Below are 20,458 nucleotides of genomic sequence, written 5' to 3'. Positions count from 1 at the left end.
CATTTTAACTAAATAATCTACAAAGACTCTTATTTCCAAATAGGGCTACATTCTGAGGTTCCAGCAGACATGAATTTTTTACACTGTTCAACCTAGTATACAAGAACAGGCAAATAGACCAGTGGAACAGAATAGAAACTCTAGAAACAGACCCACATATTGGGTCTGTCTCCCAACAGATATGCCACTGAAATGCAAAAGGGAAATAGGGACTTTTCAATAAATGAGTCAAATGAAAATCTGCATGTGGATAAAAAGAATCTTAACCCCTACTTACATCATATATATAAAGACTAATTTCAGATGGATTGTAAATAATTTCAAATGGATACCTAAATGTGATAGGTAAAATAACACATTGTTTTCACAGTACACACAAGAGAATATCTTCATGATCTGGGGGTAGACAGAGATTTCTTTAACTGGACACAAAAAGAACTGACATTGGGAAGAGTTTGTAAATTAGACTTAATTTACATTAAAAGCTTCTGTTCATCAAAAGATACACCCATCAAGAGAGTGAAAATGCAAGCCACAGAGTAGGAGATAATTGCAGTACATAGACCCAACAGAGTATATCTAATATATGTATGTATACATATATATATATTAGATATGTTAGATATCTAATATATATATAATATATGTAAAGAAAAATTGATAAGAAAAAGGTAACTCATTTTTTAAAGACCCAAATAGGTATTTTTTAAAGGAAGATATACAAATGGACAATAAGCATATAAAAGGATTCTTAACATCATTTGGGAAATGCAAATTAAAACTGAAATGAGATACCACTGAATAGACCTATCAGATTGGCTAAATTTTTTTTTAATGTTTATTTTTAAGAGGGAGACAGAGCACAAATGGGGAAGAGGCAGAGAGAGAGAGGGAGGCACAGAATCTGAAACAGGCTCCAGGCTTTGAGCTGTCAGCACAGAGCCCAACACAGGGCTCGAACCCACGAACCATGAGATCAAGACCTGACCAAAGTCTGATGCTTAACCGACAGAGCCCTGGGCTTTAGTCCAGCTAAAAAAATTTTTAACCAACCCTACCAAGTAGTGGCAAAAATTTAAAACAGCTAGAGCTCTCATGCATTACATCTAGGAGTAGAAATTGGTATAAGCATTTTGACTAGCAATTCTACTCCTACGTATATACTCAACAGAATTGAGTCTATATGTCTGCTAAAAGACATGTAGAAGAATTTGTTTAGCAGCTTTATAATAGCCCCAAACTGGAAGTAACCTAAATATTCATCAACAGCGGAACGGATAGTCTTATATTCACACAGTGGAGCACTATATGTCAGTCAGAAAGATTTACTGCAATGTGGATGAATTTCACAAGTATTTGTTAGCTGAAAGCCAACATAAAAAGTGTACCAAATGATCCATTTATGTGAAGCTCAAAACAAGCACAGTTAATCTGTAATGGTAGAAATCAAGATAGTGGGTACCTCTTAGGAGTAGATACTGATTGGGACGAGTCATTTCAGGGGTCCTGGAAATGTTCTATATCTTGATCTGGGTGATAGTTACAGCAGTGTATAAATGTATATATTTTAACATATTTAACTGTATTCTTAAAGTTTTTGTACATTATTAGATGGATGTTATGCTTAATTTTTTAATTAAGAAAAATGTAATATATTAAATATTACTGAAACCAGTGGACTATCACCAATATAAATTGAGGCTTGTTCATTAAAATATTTGTTGTGTTAAGATTTTGTTTTAATGAGATTTCACTTGAGTTAATATTTTGATAATATTTTATGGTTATTGTCATAACATGGTAACAGGTCATGTGGGTATTTTTCAGGATAAAGGTTTTGGATTTTAAACAATAAATGATATAAATTAATATCAAAAATCTGTTTAAGATTTTTATCAAATTGTTACATTGGAAACCTCAGTATCACATTACTCATATTCTGTCTTTTAGGCTAAGACATCAAGCGCACAAAGAATTTTATGCCTACAAACAGGTGAGAAATTTACTTCAGATTGGCTTTGATCTTTATGTTTTTTGTTTTGTTTTTTTTGGTTGTTTTTTGTTTGTTTTGTTTTTTTGCCAAAAAATGAGAATTTAGATTTCCACTCATATTTTAATCTGGGGCTGAATTTACTTGCGTTCATTTTAGCATTTCACTTGCCAGTTTGTAATACAAAATAGGTCAACTTCTTTAAGTATTTTCTTTAAGTATTATTTGAAGTTATAGAAAGTTCAGATGATATAATAATATAACAGGGAGGTTTAGCCAACATTTTGCTAAAGGGAGATGCTGTGGTTTATAATCCTTAAAGCTATGGTTAATCTAGTGGCATTCAGAGATTCCATGAAATGAATTTTTTTTTTTTCACCTCTTCCAGTAGAAGACACCAGCTCCTCAGAGGGGACCAGTTGTATTATAGTGATCTCATCTCCTCCCCCTTTCTATTAATGTCACACCACCAGAAATCCAAATACTTGGGTCATTATTGTTAACCCCTAGCCCTTTGTACTATCATCCTTTTACTGATTTGTTTTTTAAGGTAATAAACTTAGCTTTTCTTGACGGCCAAGTACAATTTGTTTTTTCTTTCATGTGTCATCCATTAACATTTTACTCCAAACAGTGGGTCTAGGTGTTCCTTAATTTTGTTTTGGTCAAAAGTATGAAATTATTTTGTTGTCCTTAGTTTTTTGCTTTCTGTTTTTTAGATTTTGTTTGCTTTTTTTTTTTTTTTTTAGTTTTTTGTTGGGTTTTGTTGTTGGTTTTTTTTGAAGGGTTGTGGGGCAAGCTTTAGCTTATTTGGGCCTTTAACTGACACTGACACTACAAGACCATGTCACTGTTTTAGGATTACGTATCTTTTTTTATACATCTTTTGTTCGTGTCTTTTTGAAATCTGAGCTCCTTGTCAAATTCCTTAGATGTATACACTGATGTTCATAGGTAACCCCACGCTCTTTCCCATAGGTCTCATGTGGGATTTATACACAGAGTTGAATGTTTTAGTTTTTCTAAATGAATGAATCCTGTTGTCTCAACATTATCGTAAACTTGACAGCCTATAAGATTTGTATGTAAGCTAAGTAGAAAGTAAAATTGGCCTTGATGGTTATTCAAGAAGTGAAATTGACTGATAGAATTAATACAGTAAGAAGACAGAAAGTAAAATGGTCTTTAAAATCTACTGAGTTGGAAATTTAGTACATCCCTGTGTAGTCGGATGGTAGCTTTTGATTTCTGAAAATGTAATATGCCCTGAAAACCATTTTTGGTTCAGGAATATAAGATACTCAAAATTGGGAGATTTTCTCCAAATTTCACTTGCCTGTTTTTTCACTTTAAGATGGCATGTAGTTATAATAAGCTGTTTATTCTCAGAAACTTTCTTTTTAAATAATAATCCATTCTCTTATCACTTGGCATTTTTTTTGGTGTCCAGTCACCACAGAGTCAGGGTAGGGACTGGATGAATTTTAAGTTCATTTACATAACTCTGGGTAGAGCTAAAATTTCCTGGGGATAGTAATGCAAAATAATAAGCAAAACTTCTAAAATTAAGATTGACCTTATTTTTTAATCTTTTATATATTAGTGATCGTTCACTTCCCGTCAGCCAATACTGTGTTTTACTGAATCATGAGAGTCGACCTCATTTATTTTCCTCCTGGGTTAGCACTTAGTCCAGATGAGAATGTATTAATATCTTTTCCTAAAAGTTAATCTATACCCAAAGGGATTTAAAATTGCTTTTTGGGAGAACATTGCATCATTGCTCAAGTTGAAAAAATGTTGCTGGGGCACCTGGCTGGCTCAGTTGGTTAAGCATCTGACTTCAGCTCAGGTCATGATCTCACGGTTCATGAGTTTGAGCCCTGTGTTGGGCTCTGTGCTGACAGCTCAGAGCCTGGAGCCCATTTCAGATTCTGTGTCTCCCTCACTAGCTGCCCCTCCCCTGCTTGTGGTCTCTCTCTCTCTCTCTCTCTCTCTCTCTCTCTCTCTCTCTCTCTCTCCCCCCCCCTTCAAAAAATAAACGTAAAAAAATTTTTTTTTCAAAGAAAGAATGTTGCTAAAAAATGTTCTGTCTCAAGCTATAAAAGAGATTTTCTCTAATATTGAATAAGAGGGGAAATGAGTAACATATACAATAGAAAAATATGTGTGAGTATAATGAGATATTTTTTAATTACACATTTAAATGAGTATGACATACTTTTATGTCTTACAGGTTATATTAAAAGAGAAAGTAAAAGAACTGAATTTACATGAGGTAAGTTGCCTATAAGTATTTAATCTTTTTTTCAAGTTTATTCATTTATTTTGAGAGAGAGAGAGAGAGAACGACTGGGGAAGGGGCAGAGAGGGAGGGAGAGAGAGAATCCCAAGCAGGCTCCATGCTGTTGGTGCTGAGCTAGACGTGGGGCTTGATCCCACAAACCATGAGATCATGGCCTGAACTGAAATCAAGAGTCGATCACTTAACCAACTGAGCCAGGCCCCCTGTTAAGCGTTTTAATCTTTTCCTGAGCTATTATCTAATAGAAGTGATATGCTTAACTATCTTTATTTTAAGAAGTTAAAAAAATTAGGCTTATTTTTATCAGCCCTTAATAGGATAATTGAAAGTGAGGTCACATAAAAATCAATTGTGAGAAGACATAAGGGAGTAATGTAACTCGGGTGCCTAGGTGGCTCAGTCAGTTAAGTGTCCGACTTCAGCTCAGGTCATGATCTCCCCGTTCGTGGGTTCACACCCTGCATCAGGCTCTGTGCTGACTGCTCAGAGCCTGGAGCCTGCTTCGGATTCTGTGTCTCCCTCTCTCTCTGCCCCTCCCTGCTCACACTCTATCCCTCAAAAATGAATAAACATTAAAAACAATTTTTTTAAAAAAGAGTAATATAACTCATTTTTAATAGAAATGGTGCTGATGTAAGATTTCATAGTAATAGGGATGCTGCATGTTGTCCCTGATACGAGTAGTAGATAGATAGATACAAATTTGTTTTTCTACTCAAGATGAGTTTGCACTACTTTCACTCTTAAAAATGTTCCTAGTAGTTCCTTCATATCAATGGTACAAAAGAGACAATGATTACTTCTTGGGGGTGGGGATTTGGGGAGATGAGGCAAGGGGATAGAATAGAGAAGAACATAAGGGAAGACATGATTCCTTGGGATTGTGTAGTGATGAGGTTGCATGGTTGGCTCCCAGGTGTTCACAACTTTACTGTGCTTTGTAACGTAAATCAAAAGTATGTGTGTATCCTGCTGTACACTTTCATACACATTGTCTATGAGAATTTTTTTTAATGTTCATTTATTTTGAGAGGGACAGCACAAGCAGGGGAGGGGCAGAGAGAGAGGGAGAGAGAATCCCAAGCAGGCTCTGCACCATCAGCACAGAGCCCGATGTGGGGCTCAATCTCAGGGACTGTGAGATCATGACCTTAGCTGAAATCAAGAGTCGGATGCTTAACCGACTGAACACAAAGGCGCCCCAGAATTCTTTTTCATTTTACTCTTTGTGTCATCTCTGACTACAATTGTTCAGTAGAACCCAGTGATTTTATTTTTAATTTTAGGACCCTTTTCTCTTCCTTTCTGAGTTCTTTAATTTATTTGTAAAGCAAGGAGTTAGAAAGCTGCAAATTGTAATATCTGTGTTTTATATAATCTCATTGTGGGGCAGCTACATTGCCAGTCTCTTCAAAAAGAGTTAATTTGTGAAATTATTTCAATAATAATAAAACAATGATTTGTTATCGTCAAACACTTTGAAAATTTCTACTGCGCCTTTGCTATTTCTGCATATTTTTTTTTCCTTTTTTTTTTAAATTTATTTAAATTCAAGTTAGTTAACATATAGTGTAGCATTGGTTTCAGGAGTAGAACCCAATGATTCATCACTTACATATAACACCCAGTGCTTATCCCATCAAGTGCCCTCCTTAGTACCCACCACCCATTTAGCCCATCATCCAGCCCATCTTCCCTCCAGCAACCCTCAGTTTGTTTTCTGTATTTAAGAGTCTATTGTGGTTTGCCTCCCTCTCTGTTTTTTTGGTTTTTTTTAATGTTTTTATTTATTTTTGAGACAGAGAGAGACAGAGCATGAGCAGGGGAGGAGCAGAGAAAGAGGGAGACAGAATCCGAAGCAGGCTCCAGGCTCTGAGCTGTCAGCACAGAGCCCAACGCAGGGCTTGAACTCACAGACTGTGAGATCATGACCTGAGCTGAAGTCGGACACCCAACCGACTGAGCCACCCAGGCGCCCCTCCCTTTCTGTTTTATCTTATTTTTCCTTCCCTTCCCCTATGTGCATCTGCTTTGTTTCTCAAGTTCCACATGAGTGAAATCATATGATATTGGTCTTTCCTAAATGACTTAATTCATTTAGCATAATACCCTCCAGTTCCATCCACATTGTTGGAGATGGCAAGATTTCATTCTTTTCAATTGCCAAGTAATATTCCATTATACATGTATGTGTGTGTATGTATACACACACACACACCAGTTGGGGTACGTGTGCCCCTTCGAATCAGCATTTTTATATCCTTTGGATAAATACCTAATAGTACAATTGCTGGATCAAAGTCCTATTTTTAGCTTCTTGAGGAACCTCCCTACTGTTCTCCAGAGTGGCTGCGCCAGTTTGCATTCCCACCAGCAGTGCAAGAGAATTCCTTTCTCTGCACCCTCGCCAACACCTTTTGTTTCCTGAGTTGTTAACTTTAGCCATTCTGGCAGGTGTGAGGTGGTATCTCATTGTGGTTTTGATTTGTATTTCCCTGATGATGAGTGATGTTGAGCATCTTTTCATGTGTCTGTCAGCCATCTAGATGTCTTCTTTGGAAAAGTATCTATTCATGCCTTCTGCCCATCTCTTCACTGGGTTACTTGTTTTTTGGGTATTGAGTTTGGTAAGTTCTTTATAGATTTTGGATACTAACCCTTTATCCAATATGTCATTTGCAGGTATCTTCTCCCATTCCACTGGAATGGAATCACCTTTTAGTTTTGTTGACTGATTCCTTTGCTGTGCAGAGCTTTTTATCTTGATGAGGTCCCAATAGTTCATCTGCATTTTTTTAACAAAGAGTTGCTGTGTTACAGCATTTTAGACCTAACCTTGGAATAAACCCAAGCATCAATTTCTGTTTGATTTTTAAATTTTCCCAAAATTAACATAAAGTAATAGAGGATGATCTCTTTTCCATTTGGGGTCTCTTTGATGACCATAAATGGAAAAATTAAATTCTGACATACATTACCCATATTGAATAGCCAGGTTCCTCAGAAGTCTTCCTTATTGGTTTTGACCCATTAGTTTATAATGGATCTTTTATCTTGAATGAGTACACTGTGTTGGTTGCACCATTATGTATCAGAGTTAGTATTTCACTTGCACTCACCAATTCCAATTTTGCTAAATTGGACTAAGCTGCTGATCCCCTCTCCCTGTTATTTGAAACTGTAGCTAGGAAAACCTAACCTTGCTCTATATATAGCTTGTTTCCAGAGGCAATCATGTATTTTTTGCAGCTCATTTGGTTTTTTCCAGTTGCATTTCTTGGTGATGAAACTATTTTGTCAGACTTTTATTTGTGTGTGCATTCCTGTAGCCTAATTATACAGTGATGACATAGCTTTGTCCTATGTAAGCACATGGAATTTTGATATGGATACTGTTATTAGTGAATAATTAGAATCGTGAAAAATCAAAGACAAGCTAAATGTCCTTCAGTGGTGTAGTGAATAAATAAAACATGATATACCAAAGATTATCTACCAAGGGGGGGGGGGGGGGAAGGAAGAGAAACCTGATCTAGTGATTCATACAGTGAGGTACTATAAAAGCAGACAAAATTAAGGACTGAGCTCTATCTGTAAATATATCAATTGGGATAGATCTCTAATGGGATCTGAAAACAAGTTATAAAGTGATATAAATGTTTATATCACATATGTAAACTAAAATAAACACCATATTGTTTATGGATTTATGTGCATACTGCAAGGTGTTTTACTGGGTTTGAGAAGGACACATGATCACGTGGGACATGGAGAGAAGAGAAAAAAGATTAGGGGAAGTTGGTCAAAGGGATGTTAGTTTAAAAAAAAATTTTTTTTAGTGTTTATTTGTTTTGAGGGAGAGAGAGACAGAGTGCGAGCAGGGGAGGGGCAGAGAGAGAGGGAGACACAGAATCCGAAAAAGGTTCCAGGCTCCAAGCTGTCAGCACAGAGCCTGATGCAGGGCTCTAACCCACGAACCGCGAGATCATGACCTGAGCCAAAGTCGGACGCTTGACCGACTGAGCCACCCACGTGCCCCAAAAGTGATGTTAGTTTTATATGTAATGGTCTTAAAGAAAGAAAATAGTACATTACTTTTACAGTAATTTTAGAGTTATTGAATACATAAAACATGTCAGACACTTACTAAACTACAGAGACACAAAGGAGCATAAAATACTAATTTCTGCCCTTAGGCAGTTAATAATCTGGTAGAGAAGACTGTAAACAAGCAAGTCACACTGGGGTGTGCAAAAGGGTGCTGTGTGTTATCTGGGATATATACTGAGAAGTTCTTAAGGGGTCTGATATTGCATAATCACATAGCTACTTCTTGGCTTTTGCTCCCCTAAGGGAGCCTTCCTGGGACCTTACCAACTCAGATACCCAGACACCACCCCTGCCCCCTCCAGCTTATTAGGTAGCTCTACATCTATGACTGTATCATTTTTGTTTAATTTTTTCTACCAGTATAGGGGTCAAGCAACACTTACACTGAGTGAAGCTAAGGAGGTACTATATACATATTCAAAACATAATATATTATCCTTCTACAAAGAAAAATATCCTCTTAATACCCATAGTCTTCCCTGTTTTTATTTCTCCATCTTTTAATGGAGAAACAGATACAGAGAAGGAGATCTCTAAAAGAAACAACAGAACAGTCATGTAAGCGGAGTCCTAAACGACCTCTAATGTCAAGAAAAACATTTTCTTGACATCTAGTGTCGAGAAAAACAGAAAGGTGCTGTGGAATCTGTGACATACTGGGGAATGCAGGTCCTGTTAAAGGAGTTGCTAGCACTCAGCTCTAGCTAATTGTTGTCATGGAGGAATGCAGGCCAGTTGTTGCCAGATCTGGGTTTCTTCAAGAAAAGCTGGAGAGTCTTGGCATTAGTTTACGATCTGCTCCCTATTTGCATTTAGTCTTTGTTCACCACAGTGTCCCCAACTCTAGTTTTTGTTGAGTAGTTGCTTTCTGCATTAAATCTCCTTTGTCAGAAATCAAATGGCCATATTTTGTGACTGTCTTTCTCAGTTCTCCATTCTGTTCCGTTGATTTATGCACCCATTCCCTCACCAACACCTCAGCTTTATAATAAGTCAAAATAAGACAATTGGATTCCTCCAACTTTATTCTTCTTTTCCAAAACTGTTTTGGCTAGTCTAGTTCCTTGCTCTTCCATTTAAATTGTGGCATCAGCTAGTCTATATCTACGAAAAAGAAGAAAAAGTCCTCCTGGGATTTTGATTAGTATTGCATCGAATCTGTAAGTCAGGGGAAAATTGGCATCTTTACCATGTTGAGTCTTATGATCTAAAAACACATTATGTCTTTCCATGTATGTATATACTGATTTATATAAAGCTCTGTTTTTAGTGCTTATTATACATTTAGGATTTTCATGTCTTCTTGGTGAATTGATCCCTCTGTCAAGACATAATACCCCTCTTCATCTCTGGCAGTTTTCTTTGCTTTGGAATCTTTGTGTGATATTAGTACAGCACCTCTAGCTTTCTTTTGATTGTTTCCATGGCCTGTATTTTTCCATCCTTTTATTTTCAGTCTACCTATAGAATTATATTTGAAGTGAGTTTTCTTATAGATAGCATAAAGTTGGGTCATGATGGGTTTTTTTTAATCCACTCTGCCAATCTTTGTTTTAATTGGTGTGTTTAGACCATTTACATTCAAGGCAGTTATTGATGTTTGTAATTGGGTCTACCATTTTATTACCTGTCTTCTGTTTTTCCCTCTTTCATTCTTGTTTCCCTTTTACTGCCACCTTTGGATTATTTGAAGACTTTTAGTAATCCATTTTTAGTATCTTTTGTGATTTTGGCTTTATCTTTTTTGTGTAATATTTTAGAGAATTACAAAATAAATACACCTGGAACTATTTTTTTTAGCACTTCAGTTGGAACGTAGAAACGTTCCACCATGTAGATAGACCCTTTTACCTTTTTCCACTTATGCAGTTGCTATCATATTACATCTATATACATTGAAAATCCATCTGACAGTGTTATATGTTTTACTTATAACTGTCAAATATATTTTAAAGGATTCTGGAAAGGAAGAATAGTCATAAATATTCAGATATTTACCATTTCTGTTGCTCTTCATTCCTAATATTCCAAGTTTCCTTCTTTTATTAATATTTGTTTATTTATGTGTGTGTGTGTATGTGTGTGTGTATATATATATATATATATATATATATATATATATATATATAGTCCATGTGTGTGCATATGCTGAGGGGAGGGGCAGAGAGAAAGGAGAGAAAGAATCCCAATCAGGTTCCATCCCATCGGTACAGAGCCTGAACCCATGAACTGTGAGACTGTGACCTGAGCCAAAATCAAGAGTTGGACGCTTAAGTGATTGAGCCACCCAAGTGCCCCTTCAAGTTTCCTTCTTCTTCTTCTTTTTTTTAATGTTTATTTAATTTTGAGAGAGAGAGAGAAAGAGCAGGGGAGCAGCAGAGAGAGAGAGAATCCCAAGCACTCTCCATGCTGTCAGCACAGAACCTGATGCAGGACTCAAGCTCATAAACTGTGAGATCACGCCCTGAGCCGAAATCAAGAGCTGGACACTTAACCAACTGAGCCAGCCAGGTGCCCCTTCAAGTTTCCTTTTTTTTTTTTTTTTTTTCTGGGTCATACTTTCTTTTTCTTTTCTTTTTTTTTTTTTTAATTTACATCCAAATTAGTTAGTATATAGTACAACAATGATTTCAGGAGTAGATGCCTTAGTGCTCCTTACCCATTTAGCCCATCCCCCCTCCCACAACCCCTCCAGTAACCCTCAGTTTGTTCTCCATATTTATGAGTCTCTTCTGTTTTGTCCCCCTCCCGGTTTTTATATTATTTTTGTTTCCCTTCCCTTATGTTCATCTCTTTTGTCTCTTAAAGTCCTCATATGAGTGAAGTCATTTGATTTTTGTCTTTCTCTGACTGACTAATTTCACTTAGCATAATACCCTCCAGTTCCATCCACGTCATTGCAAATGGTAAGATTTCATTCTTTTTGATTGCCGAGTAATACTCCATTGTATATATATACCACATTTTCTTTATCCCTTCATCCATCAATGGACATTTGGGCTCTTTCCATACTTTGGCTATTGTTGATAGTGCTGCTATAAACATGGGGGTGCATGTGTCCCTTTGAAACAGCATACCTGTATCCTGTGGATACAGGTAATAATAATAATAATAATAATAAACGCCTAATAGTGCAATTGCTGGGTCATAGGGTAGTTCTATTTTTAATTTTTTGAGGAACCTCCATACTGTTTTCCAGAGTGGCTGCACCAGCTTGCGTTACCATCAGGTTTCCTTCTTAATGTCATTTTCCTTCTATCTGATGAACTTCCTCTAGCATTTCTTTTCAAGCAAATCTGCTGGTTCTGAGTTCTACTAGTTTGCCTTCATCTGAGAATGTCTTTATTTCATTTTCATTCCTGAAGGAAGGGCATAGAACTCTAGGTTGACACTTCTTTTCTTTCAGCACTTTTAAAATGTGCCACTTCCAATGAGAAAGAATGAAATATGGCCCTTTGTAGCAACATGGATGGAACTGGAGAGTGTTATGCTAAGTGAAATAAGCCATAGAGAGAAAGACAGATACCATACGGTTTCATTCTTATGTGGATCCTGAGAAACTTAACAGAAACCCATGGGGGAGGGGAAGGAAAGAAAAAAAAAAAAGAGGTTAGAGTGGGAGAGAGCCAAAGCATAAGAGACTGTTAAAAACTGAGAACAAACTGAGGGTTGATGGGGGGTGGGTGATGGGTATTGAGGAGGGCACCTGTTGGGATGAGCACTGGGTGTTGTATGGAAACCAGTTTGACAATAAACTTCATATATTGAAAAAATAAATAAATAAAAATAAAAATAAAATGTGCCACTTCTTCTGGCCTTCACCATTACCAATGAGAAATTCAGTCATTCAAGTCATTGATCCTCTATCAGTGTCTTTTTTCTCCAACTGCTTTCAAAGTTTTTTTTTGTCCTTAGTTTTCAATAACTTAATTATGATATATCTGAGCATAGATTTCTTTGGATTTATCCTGTTTGTGGTTTACTCAGCTTCATAAATATGTAGGTTTGACTTTAACCAAGGCTGATTTTCAGCCATTATTCAGATTTTGTTTTTGCATTGCATTTTTTGGGGGGTTGGGGGAAGAGAGAGAGGGAGAGAGCTCATGCATGAGTGAGGGAAGAACAGAGAGAGAGAGAGAGAGAGAGAGAGAGAAAGGGAGAATCTTAAGCAGGCTCCATGCCCAGCATGGGGCCTGAAGAGGGGCATGACCTCATGACCATGAGATCATGACCTGGAGCTGAGATCAAGAGTCAGATGCTTAACTGACTGAACCACCCATGTGCCCGCACATTGCACTCTTTCTGTCCTGCCACCCCACCAGAGAAGGCCTCATCTACCTGCTGTGCTTATATGGGTCAATCAGAATATGCATAGTTTTGTAGAACCCTGAGTCCACATCCACAATACAGTGGTAGAGCCATCCATGTAGCTTCCAAGTTTGAATAAATTCAGGCCCAATCCCCCTTCCATCAGGTATTGCCTGTACATACAAAAGGGAAAGGACACCCTGCTTCCCTCTGCATCTCGGCACCAGCTGGGAACCTAGCTGCACAAGGACTAGAAAGAGCCATCGGTTTTCTCAGGTCAGGCAGAGGAGTAATGTGGCAGGTACACTGTAGCCCTGCTCTGTCCTGCTTTCCATAAGAAGAGACTACAGAAAGGTTGGACCCATTGGAGTTGCCCCCTATGTAAAGTAAAAAATATCTTTTCCTTCTTCTCCTCACCTCCCCATAGGCTCATCCCCTTCCCTTTGCTCCAGTGAGGAGGTGGCTCTGGCAGTGCAAGTTTTACCACATTCTTGTCTTCTATAGAAAGAGATTTAAACCCATTCAGTCTTTCTAGGACTATTGATCCATCTTCTTACATATCACATTCTCGAATTTTACTTTTAAAAATATACAAATATTTGGAGCCCAACTGAGGTTTGTCCAAGGTTTGTTAAAATTGCAAAAATAGTTAAAACCAAACAACAACAAAAATCCAAAGCGTGTATAAAGAACTGAAAGTATGTAAGACCCTAGAGGTTGAGTGGGTATAGTCCCTCCCTTCCATTAGAGAACACTGGCCCCATAGGAGAGAAGGTCACAAATCAATGAGGCGTGTACAGCAGTGGGCCAAGGATATGAACATATGAGGGCCATGGAAGGGACTGTCCACTGTACTTCATTTGGAACCAGAAAACTGGACCTTTCCTGAATGGCAGAACCATCTGTAGGTTGCTTTCATAGTTCCCAAAGATTCCAACCTTAAATGACACCTCTGAACTAGAAATGCTGCCTCTGGAATCAGTGTACAAGGTGGCAAGATTACCAAGATGTCTGTTACTTCATATAATTATCTTAAGAGCAAGGGAACTCACATTTTTAAAAACTCAGATAAGATAGGTATTATTCCTTATTTTGCATTTGTAGAAATTGAGATTTAAGAAAGTTGAGTAGAATGGGTATATTATCCAGCTTCTGAGCATAGAGAAAGAGTGTGACCCTAGCCTTTCCCATGGTGATAACCTCCCCCGACCAGAAAATGCCCTCACACAGAAGCTCCTCCATTCCCTCTCCAGAAGAGGAGAAGAGGAAACGCAAGAAGAAGCATCTAGTGCAGAGCCCCAGTTCCTACTTCATGAATGTGAAATGCCCAGGTTGCTGTAAAATCACCACCACCTTTAACCATGCACAAATAGTAATTTTGTGCGTTAGCTACTTCACTCTCCTCTGCCAACCTACACGAAGAAAAGTAAGACTTAACAGAAGGATGCTCCTTCAGATAAAAGCAGCACTAAAAGCACCCTGAATCAAGATGAGTGGGAAACCATCCCAATAAACACATTTTGGATACAAAACAAAAATAGTGTGGCCCTAGGTGTTTGAGTCTGGAGTCATCACATGCTGTCCCCACTGCCCCCACATACTTGAAGCTTCTGCTGTTCCCCAACCTGCAAAAAAATTACTTTGGAGCTACTTGACTCAGCTTCCTTCTGCTTTCTGCAGGTGCCATCAGTTAAGAACTTTTCTGACTTTTAACATGTAAAACAAGCAAACTCAAGTATTTATAGACTAACCAGTCAGTAAATGTGTCTTCCTATCCCAGCTTCTGGCAGGGCTAACATTATCATAGTCCATTCTTTGACTTCAAAAAATGAAGAGTGATGAGGAACTCTTCCTGTCTCCTTCTATCAGGCCCTAATGTAAAGACCAGACAAAGACGTCACACACAAAAAAAGAGAGAGAGAGAGAACTCCAAACCAGTATCTCTTATGAACATAGGAGAAAAAATCCTCAACAAAATACTAGCAAACTAAATCCACCACCATATAAAAAGAATTATACGCCATAATCAAATGGAATTTATCCCAAGGAATACAAGGTTGGTTTAACAAAGAAAAATCCATCAATGTAATACACCCTATTAACAGAATAAAGGGAGGAAAAAAAAAAAAAGGTCACTTCAGTAGATGCAGAGAAAGCCCTTAACAAAATTGAAAATTCTTTCATGATAAAAACACTCATCAAACTAGGAATAGAAGGGAACTTCCTCATCTTGATCTATGGAAAACACAGAGCTAACATCATACTTAATGGTAAAAAACTGAAAGCTTTTTCCCCTAAGATCAGAACAAGACAAGGATGTCTGCTCTTGCCATTTTTATTCAGCATTGTACTGCAGTTGTACTGCATTGTGCTGCAGGGTCTAGCCAGAACAGTCAGGCAAGAAAAAGTAATAAAAGGCATCCAGATTGGAAAGGAAAAAGGAAAACTATTATTTTCAGAGGACATGAATTTATAAAAACAGAAAACCCTACAGAATCCACCAGAAATCATGAGAGCTAATAAATGAGTGCAACAAATAAGATCAACATACAAAAACCAGCTGTATTTCTATGCACTGGCAATGAATAATCCAAAAGTGAAATTAAGAAAACTATTCCATTTACACCAGCATCAAAAAGAGCAGGTAGGAATTAATTTAACAAAAGCTCAGACTTGTACACTGAAAAGTACAAAATACCATTGAAGGATATTAAAGAAGACCTATATAAGTGGAAAAACCTACCATGTTTGTGGTTTGGAAGACCTACTATTGATAAAATGGCAATATTCCCCCAAATATTTACAGAATCGACACAATCCCAATCAAAATCACAGCTGCCTTTTTTTTTTTTTTTTTTTGGTGAAAATTGACAAGCAGATCCTAAAATGCACATGAAAATGCAAGAGACCCAGAATAGCTGAAAACAATCTTGCAAAAGGACAGAGTTGGAGGAGTCACATCTCCCAATTTTAGAACTTAACACAAAGCCTCAGTTTGAAGACAGTGTGATCCTACCAGTTGGAGAGATGTGCAGATCACTGGAATAGAATTGAGAGTTCAGAAACAAACCTATATGGGGCACCTAGGTGGCTCAGTTGGTTAAGCATCCAACTTTTTGTTTTAGCTTAGCTCATGATTTCACGGTTTATGGGTTCAAGCCCCACATCGGGGCTCTGAGCTGGACAGCATGGAGCCTGCTTGGGATTCTCTCTCTCCCTCCCTCTCTCCCCTCCCCAACTCACAAACGCATGCACACACTCTTTCCTTCTCTCAAACTTAAAAAAAAAAAAAAAAAAAAAAAAAGTTATTTATTTATTTATTTATTTATTTATTTATTTATTTATTTGAGAGAGACAGAGAAAGAGCAGGGGAGGGGCAGAGAGAGAGGGAGACACAGAATCCAAAGCAGGCTCCAGGCTCCGAGCTGTCAGCAGAGAGCCTGACACAAGGCTCGAACTCATGAACCATGAGATCATGACCTGAGCCGAAGTCGGACGCTTAACCTACTGAGCCACCCAGGCACCCCCAAAAAAGTTATTTTAAGAAAAAAAGACAAATGTATACAATTATGGTCAATTGATTTTCAACAAGTGCATCAAGACAATTCAATAAGAAAAGAACAGTTGATTCAACAAATGGTGCTGGGATAACCAAATTGTATAAAACAATGAAGTTAGGGCTCTGCTTCACACCATATATAAAAATTAAAAATGGACCAAAGACCCAGATGTAACAACTAAAATTACAAAACTCTTAGAAATAAACATAGATAGAAATTTCCGTGGCTTTGGGTTAAACGATAGTTTCTTAGATATGACACCTAAAGCACAAGCAACCGAAAGAAAAAGATAAATTGAACTTCATCAAAATTTAAAAACCCTTATTATCAAGAAAGTAAAAAGATAACCCACAGGGAGAAAATACTTGGAGATCTTCTATCTGATAAGAGTAGGTAGTATCCACAACATAGAAATAACTGTTACAATTCAATAAAAAGCCTACAAAATAAAAAGAACTGCAAATATTTTATATCAGCCTTTTTATCCTAACAAGGTCTTTTGTAGAACAAAAGTTTTTTAATTTGATAAAGTCCATTTTATTTATTTTTTTCCTTCAATTGCTTATGCTTTAGGGGTGATATCATGCTTTTGGTGATAGCCAGCTATGGATGTCCAATTGCTCCGACACCATTTGTTGAAAAGGTTGTCCTGCCATTGAAATGCTTTTTTGCACCTTTGTCAAAATCAGTTGGCTATCTGATATGGAATTGTATCTAGAATATATAAAGAACTCTTACAACCCGTAAAAAGAAAAATAACCCAACTAAAAACGTGGACAAAGAATTTTGAACAGACATTTCTCCAAAGAAGATATACAACAGGCCGATAAGCACATCATTAGTCATTAGGAAAGTGCAAATCAAAACCACAATGAGATTACCGCTTCATACCATCTAGGATGGTTATAATCAAAAAGACAATAAAAATTACCTGATGATATGGAGAAATTGGAACCCTCATACACTGCTGGTGGGAATGTGAAATGATGTAGCCATCCTGGGAAACAAACAATTTAGTAATTCCTCAAAAAGTTAAATACAGAATTACCATATGACCTAGCAATTACTCCTAGATATATACCCAGAGAATTGAAAACTCGTGTTACTTGTTTAGAGTAGAGCAACATTATTCATAATAGCTAAAAGGTAGAAACAATCCAAGTAACCATCAACTAATGAATGGATAAACAAATATAGTATATCCATACTACTATTTAGCCATAAAAGTAAATATTGATTCATGATACAACATGAATAAACCTTGAAGGCATTTTGCTAAATGAAAGAAGGCAGACAAAAAAGACCACTTATTGTATGATACCATTTCATGATTCCATTCCATTCTGGAAATGACCGGAATAGACAAATCCATCAAGACAGAAAGTTGTGATTGCCAGGGACTGCGAGAAGGGGGAATGGGGAGTGACTGTTTATGGGTGTGGGCTTTGGGAGCATGGAATGAAATGTTCTGGAATTAGATAGTGGTGATGGTTGCACAACTCTGTGAGTATACTAAAAAATGCTGAATTGTATACTTTAAAGGGATGAATATTATGTGAAATATACCTCCATTTTTAAAAAGGTATGGGAAGTTACAATGGAGAAGCAGTTTGTTGTTGAAATACTGTAGAGTGCAAAATAGGACCTGTAAAGTTGTAAAATTCGTTTGGCCCTTCATGGAACTTCTGAAAAGTCAGATCGGAGGCTTTTCTCTTCATGACTGCCCTTGCTTTTGGTCACCTTTGGCACTTAACATGTCAGAATTTAACCTTTTTTTCCTTACAGGTGACTATGGTTTTAGAATTTGTTTAACAACATAATAGCACATTATAACCATTAATTGTAACTCCATTTTAAAAAGGCTACACATCTAATTTTGGATCCTAGAAAAATAAGCAAATTAAAATTGAGTGGCTTGTCCAACTTCTTGCCCTTTGGTAGGATCAGTGCTGAATCTCCACAGGGCAGAGCCAGCAGTCCTGACCCTGTTTCCCTCCCTGTGCTGGGAGGAAAGCTGGGCCTTCCCAGAATGCCTACCAGATGGGAACATCATTTCTCCTTTTAAGCAGAAGCCCAAAAAATCACCCCCAAGGCCGGAACTGCTAGTTTCTCACCTTTACCCACACAGCTCGTTCTCAGCCTTCCTGCAGACGTCAAAAATGGGCTTAAAAATAGTGTTCCCGTCATGAAATTTAAACATAAATAAAAACAACTGGTATTGGTAGACTGCCTTACTGCCTCCTCAGCCCTGTCCCCAGTCTGAACTGATGACAGTGGGGGCAGGTAGTGTCCCCACTCTACAGATGAAGGAACAGAGATTGAGAGGCCACATGATGACAGAGGTTCCACAGCTAGTGGGTGTCTGAGCCAAGGCCAGCAGTCTGTCCTTCCTCCTCCCCTGCTCTCCTGCTGTCTCCATGGTAAGGCTGAATCTTGATAAGACAGTTACCATTCTCCTCCTGTGAAGATCCTATCTGCTGTGTACAAGGCTCCTGAGAGCTCCCCAGAGAAGGTGTTGGAAAACTGAGATTCACAGCACTGGCCACAGGGCACCAAGAGCCACGTGGCCTATCACATAACGTAAGAAGACACTGGGCTACACATTATAGGTTAAGAAACAGGCAACAGGGAGGCCGTGTCAGCTGGATGGACAAGAAATGGTGACGGTTGAATCGGGATCCCTGGAGATGGACAGGGAAACAAGCAGGGAGGAGTTCAACCTTTGGGCAGGAGACAAGTAGGACAGCAGCACATCAGTGCAACAGACCTGGGTCCTCAGCCAGGTCCGGCCACTCACCAGGGTGGCTCCAAGCCTCTGTTTTCTTGCCTGTGAAGTGGGTATATGCAATACTTGATGTCTCTGGACGCTGCTGTGTGCCCAAGGAGTAGTGGTTGGAAGTGAAGGCCTCTTTCCAGGCAGTGGAGCCTAGCCACCTGTCAGAGAGTGAGCCTGGCCCCGTCTGTGTATTTTCGTAAGTTTAACTATTAGAGACTCTTGAATAACTTTATATATGACAAAGACGTTGACAAGGCAGCCCATAAGTGAGGGACCCCAGGGACTGTGAGAAGCACGTCACCACAGGCTTGCCATGTAGTTTATAGTGTCTACATTGTGAAAACCAAAGGAGGGCTCCAGGGCCTGGCCCGGGGCATGAGCACTCCCCTCAGGGGCCGTGCTGCTGAGCGGGCAGAGCATTCCCTGGCGAAGCCAGCCCCTCACCCACCCAGGACAACCGCTTTACGTTTAGCCTGTCTACTGAGAATAAGCCAAGTCAGACTCTTCTGACTACTGAAGTAAAGGAAGCTGCTTCTTGCTTTCTGTCTTCTCCTGTCTGCCCTCCATCTTGAAGATGTGTGACAGGAAGAGGAGACTCTTCAGAAGACCTCGCCCATTCAAGCCTGCTTCTTTCACTTAAGGAGTTGTGGGACCTTGTAAGTCCCTTCAAATGGCTGGCTTCGGGGGGCCTGCACTTTACTTTGGGGCCTGGGAGAGTATTTAGCACTCTGCTTCATGTGTGCAATTGTCTTTCAGCTCTGTGCAGTGTGTCTAGAAGACTTCAAGCCTCGAGATGAGTTGGGCATTTGTCCATGTAAGCATGCCTTTCACAGAAAGTGAGTATTGGTATGGAATTATTTTTTTTAATGTTTGGTTTTTGAGAGAGAGCAAGCGAGCAAGGGGGGAGGGGCAGAGGGAGAGAGAGGGAGACACAGAATCCGAAGCAGGCTCCAGGCTCTGAGCTGTCAGCACAGAGCCCAACGCGGGGCTCGAACTCACCCAGTGGCGAGATCATGAGCCAAAGTTGGACGCTTAACTGACTGAGCCACGCAGGTGCCCCTGGTGTGGAATTATTTAAAGGGACCTGAATTTGAGGCACATTGAGCCACTTACTTGTGGGTTTAGAGCAGTGCCAGACAAGCCAGACAGCTTCATCATTAGTCTACAATGCAGCAAGCTCAAGGCACCCTATGGAGTGAGGTGCGTGCATGCACGTGTGTGTGTGTGTACATACGTGACATCAGGAGGGACCGGGGTGGCGGAACATGACTGCCAGGCAGGACTTTGGGCAGAGGGCCAAATAAGCCCACACCTCCTTAGAGCTGAGGCTACAAACAGCTGCTTTAAATGGAATTTTCCAACGAGAGCTTCTATTCCTAAAAACTTAAAACCAGTTATTTTAAATCAAA

At 38.7% G+C, this 20,458-nt stretch overlaps 1 protein-coding gene across 5 annotated transcripts in view; it reads left to right on the top strand.

The window, feature by feature from the left end:
• RNF24 (ring finger protein 24) overlaps positions 1-20,458 on the top strand; it is a 76,502-nt gene that overhangs the window by 51,351 nt on the left and 4,693 nt on the right. For all 5 annotated transcript variants that reach the window (XR_008289189.1, XM_053200206.1, XM_027069633.2 and 2 more), the window contains 3 exons: positions 1,951-1,993; positions 4,227-4,268; positions 19,806-19,885. Coding sequence is in view for 4 of the 5 variants with exons in the window: in XM_053200206.1 (XP_053056181.1) it covers positions 1,951-1,993; positions 4,227-4,268; positions 19,806-19,885 (165 nt within the window). In the remaining variant the exon portion in view is untranslated. The remainder of the gene's footprint in view (positions 1-1,950; positions 1,994-4,226; positions 4,269-19,805; positions 19,886-20,458) is intronic.

The sequence above is a fragment of the Acinonyx jubatus genome, chromosome A3, assembly GCF_027475565.1.
Source record: "Acinonyx jubatus isolate Ajub_Pintada_27869175 chromosome A3, VMU_Ajub_asm_v1.0, whole genome shotgun sequence".
In the NCBI taxonomy this organism is placed as follows: Eukaryota; Metazoa; Chordata; class Mammalia; order Carnivora; family Felidae; genus Acinonyx; species Acinonyx jubatus.
The sequence above is the reverse complement of the archived record's forward strand: the minus strand, read 5'-3'. Positions and strand labels throughout refer to the sequence as shown.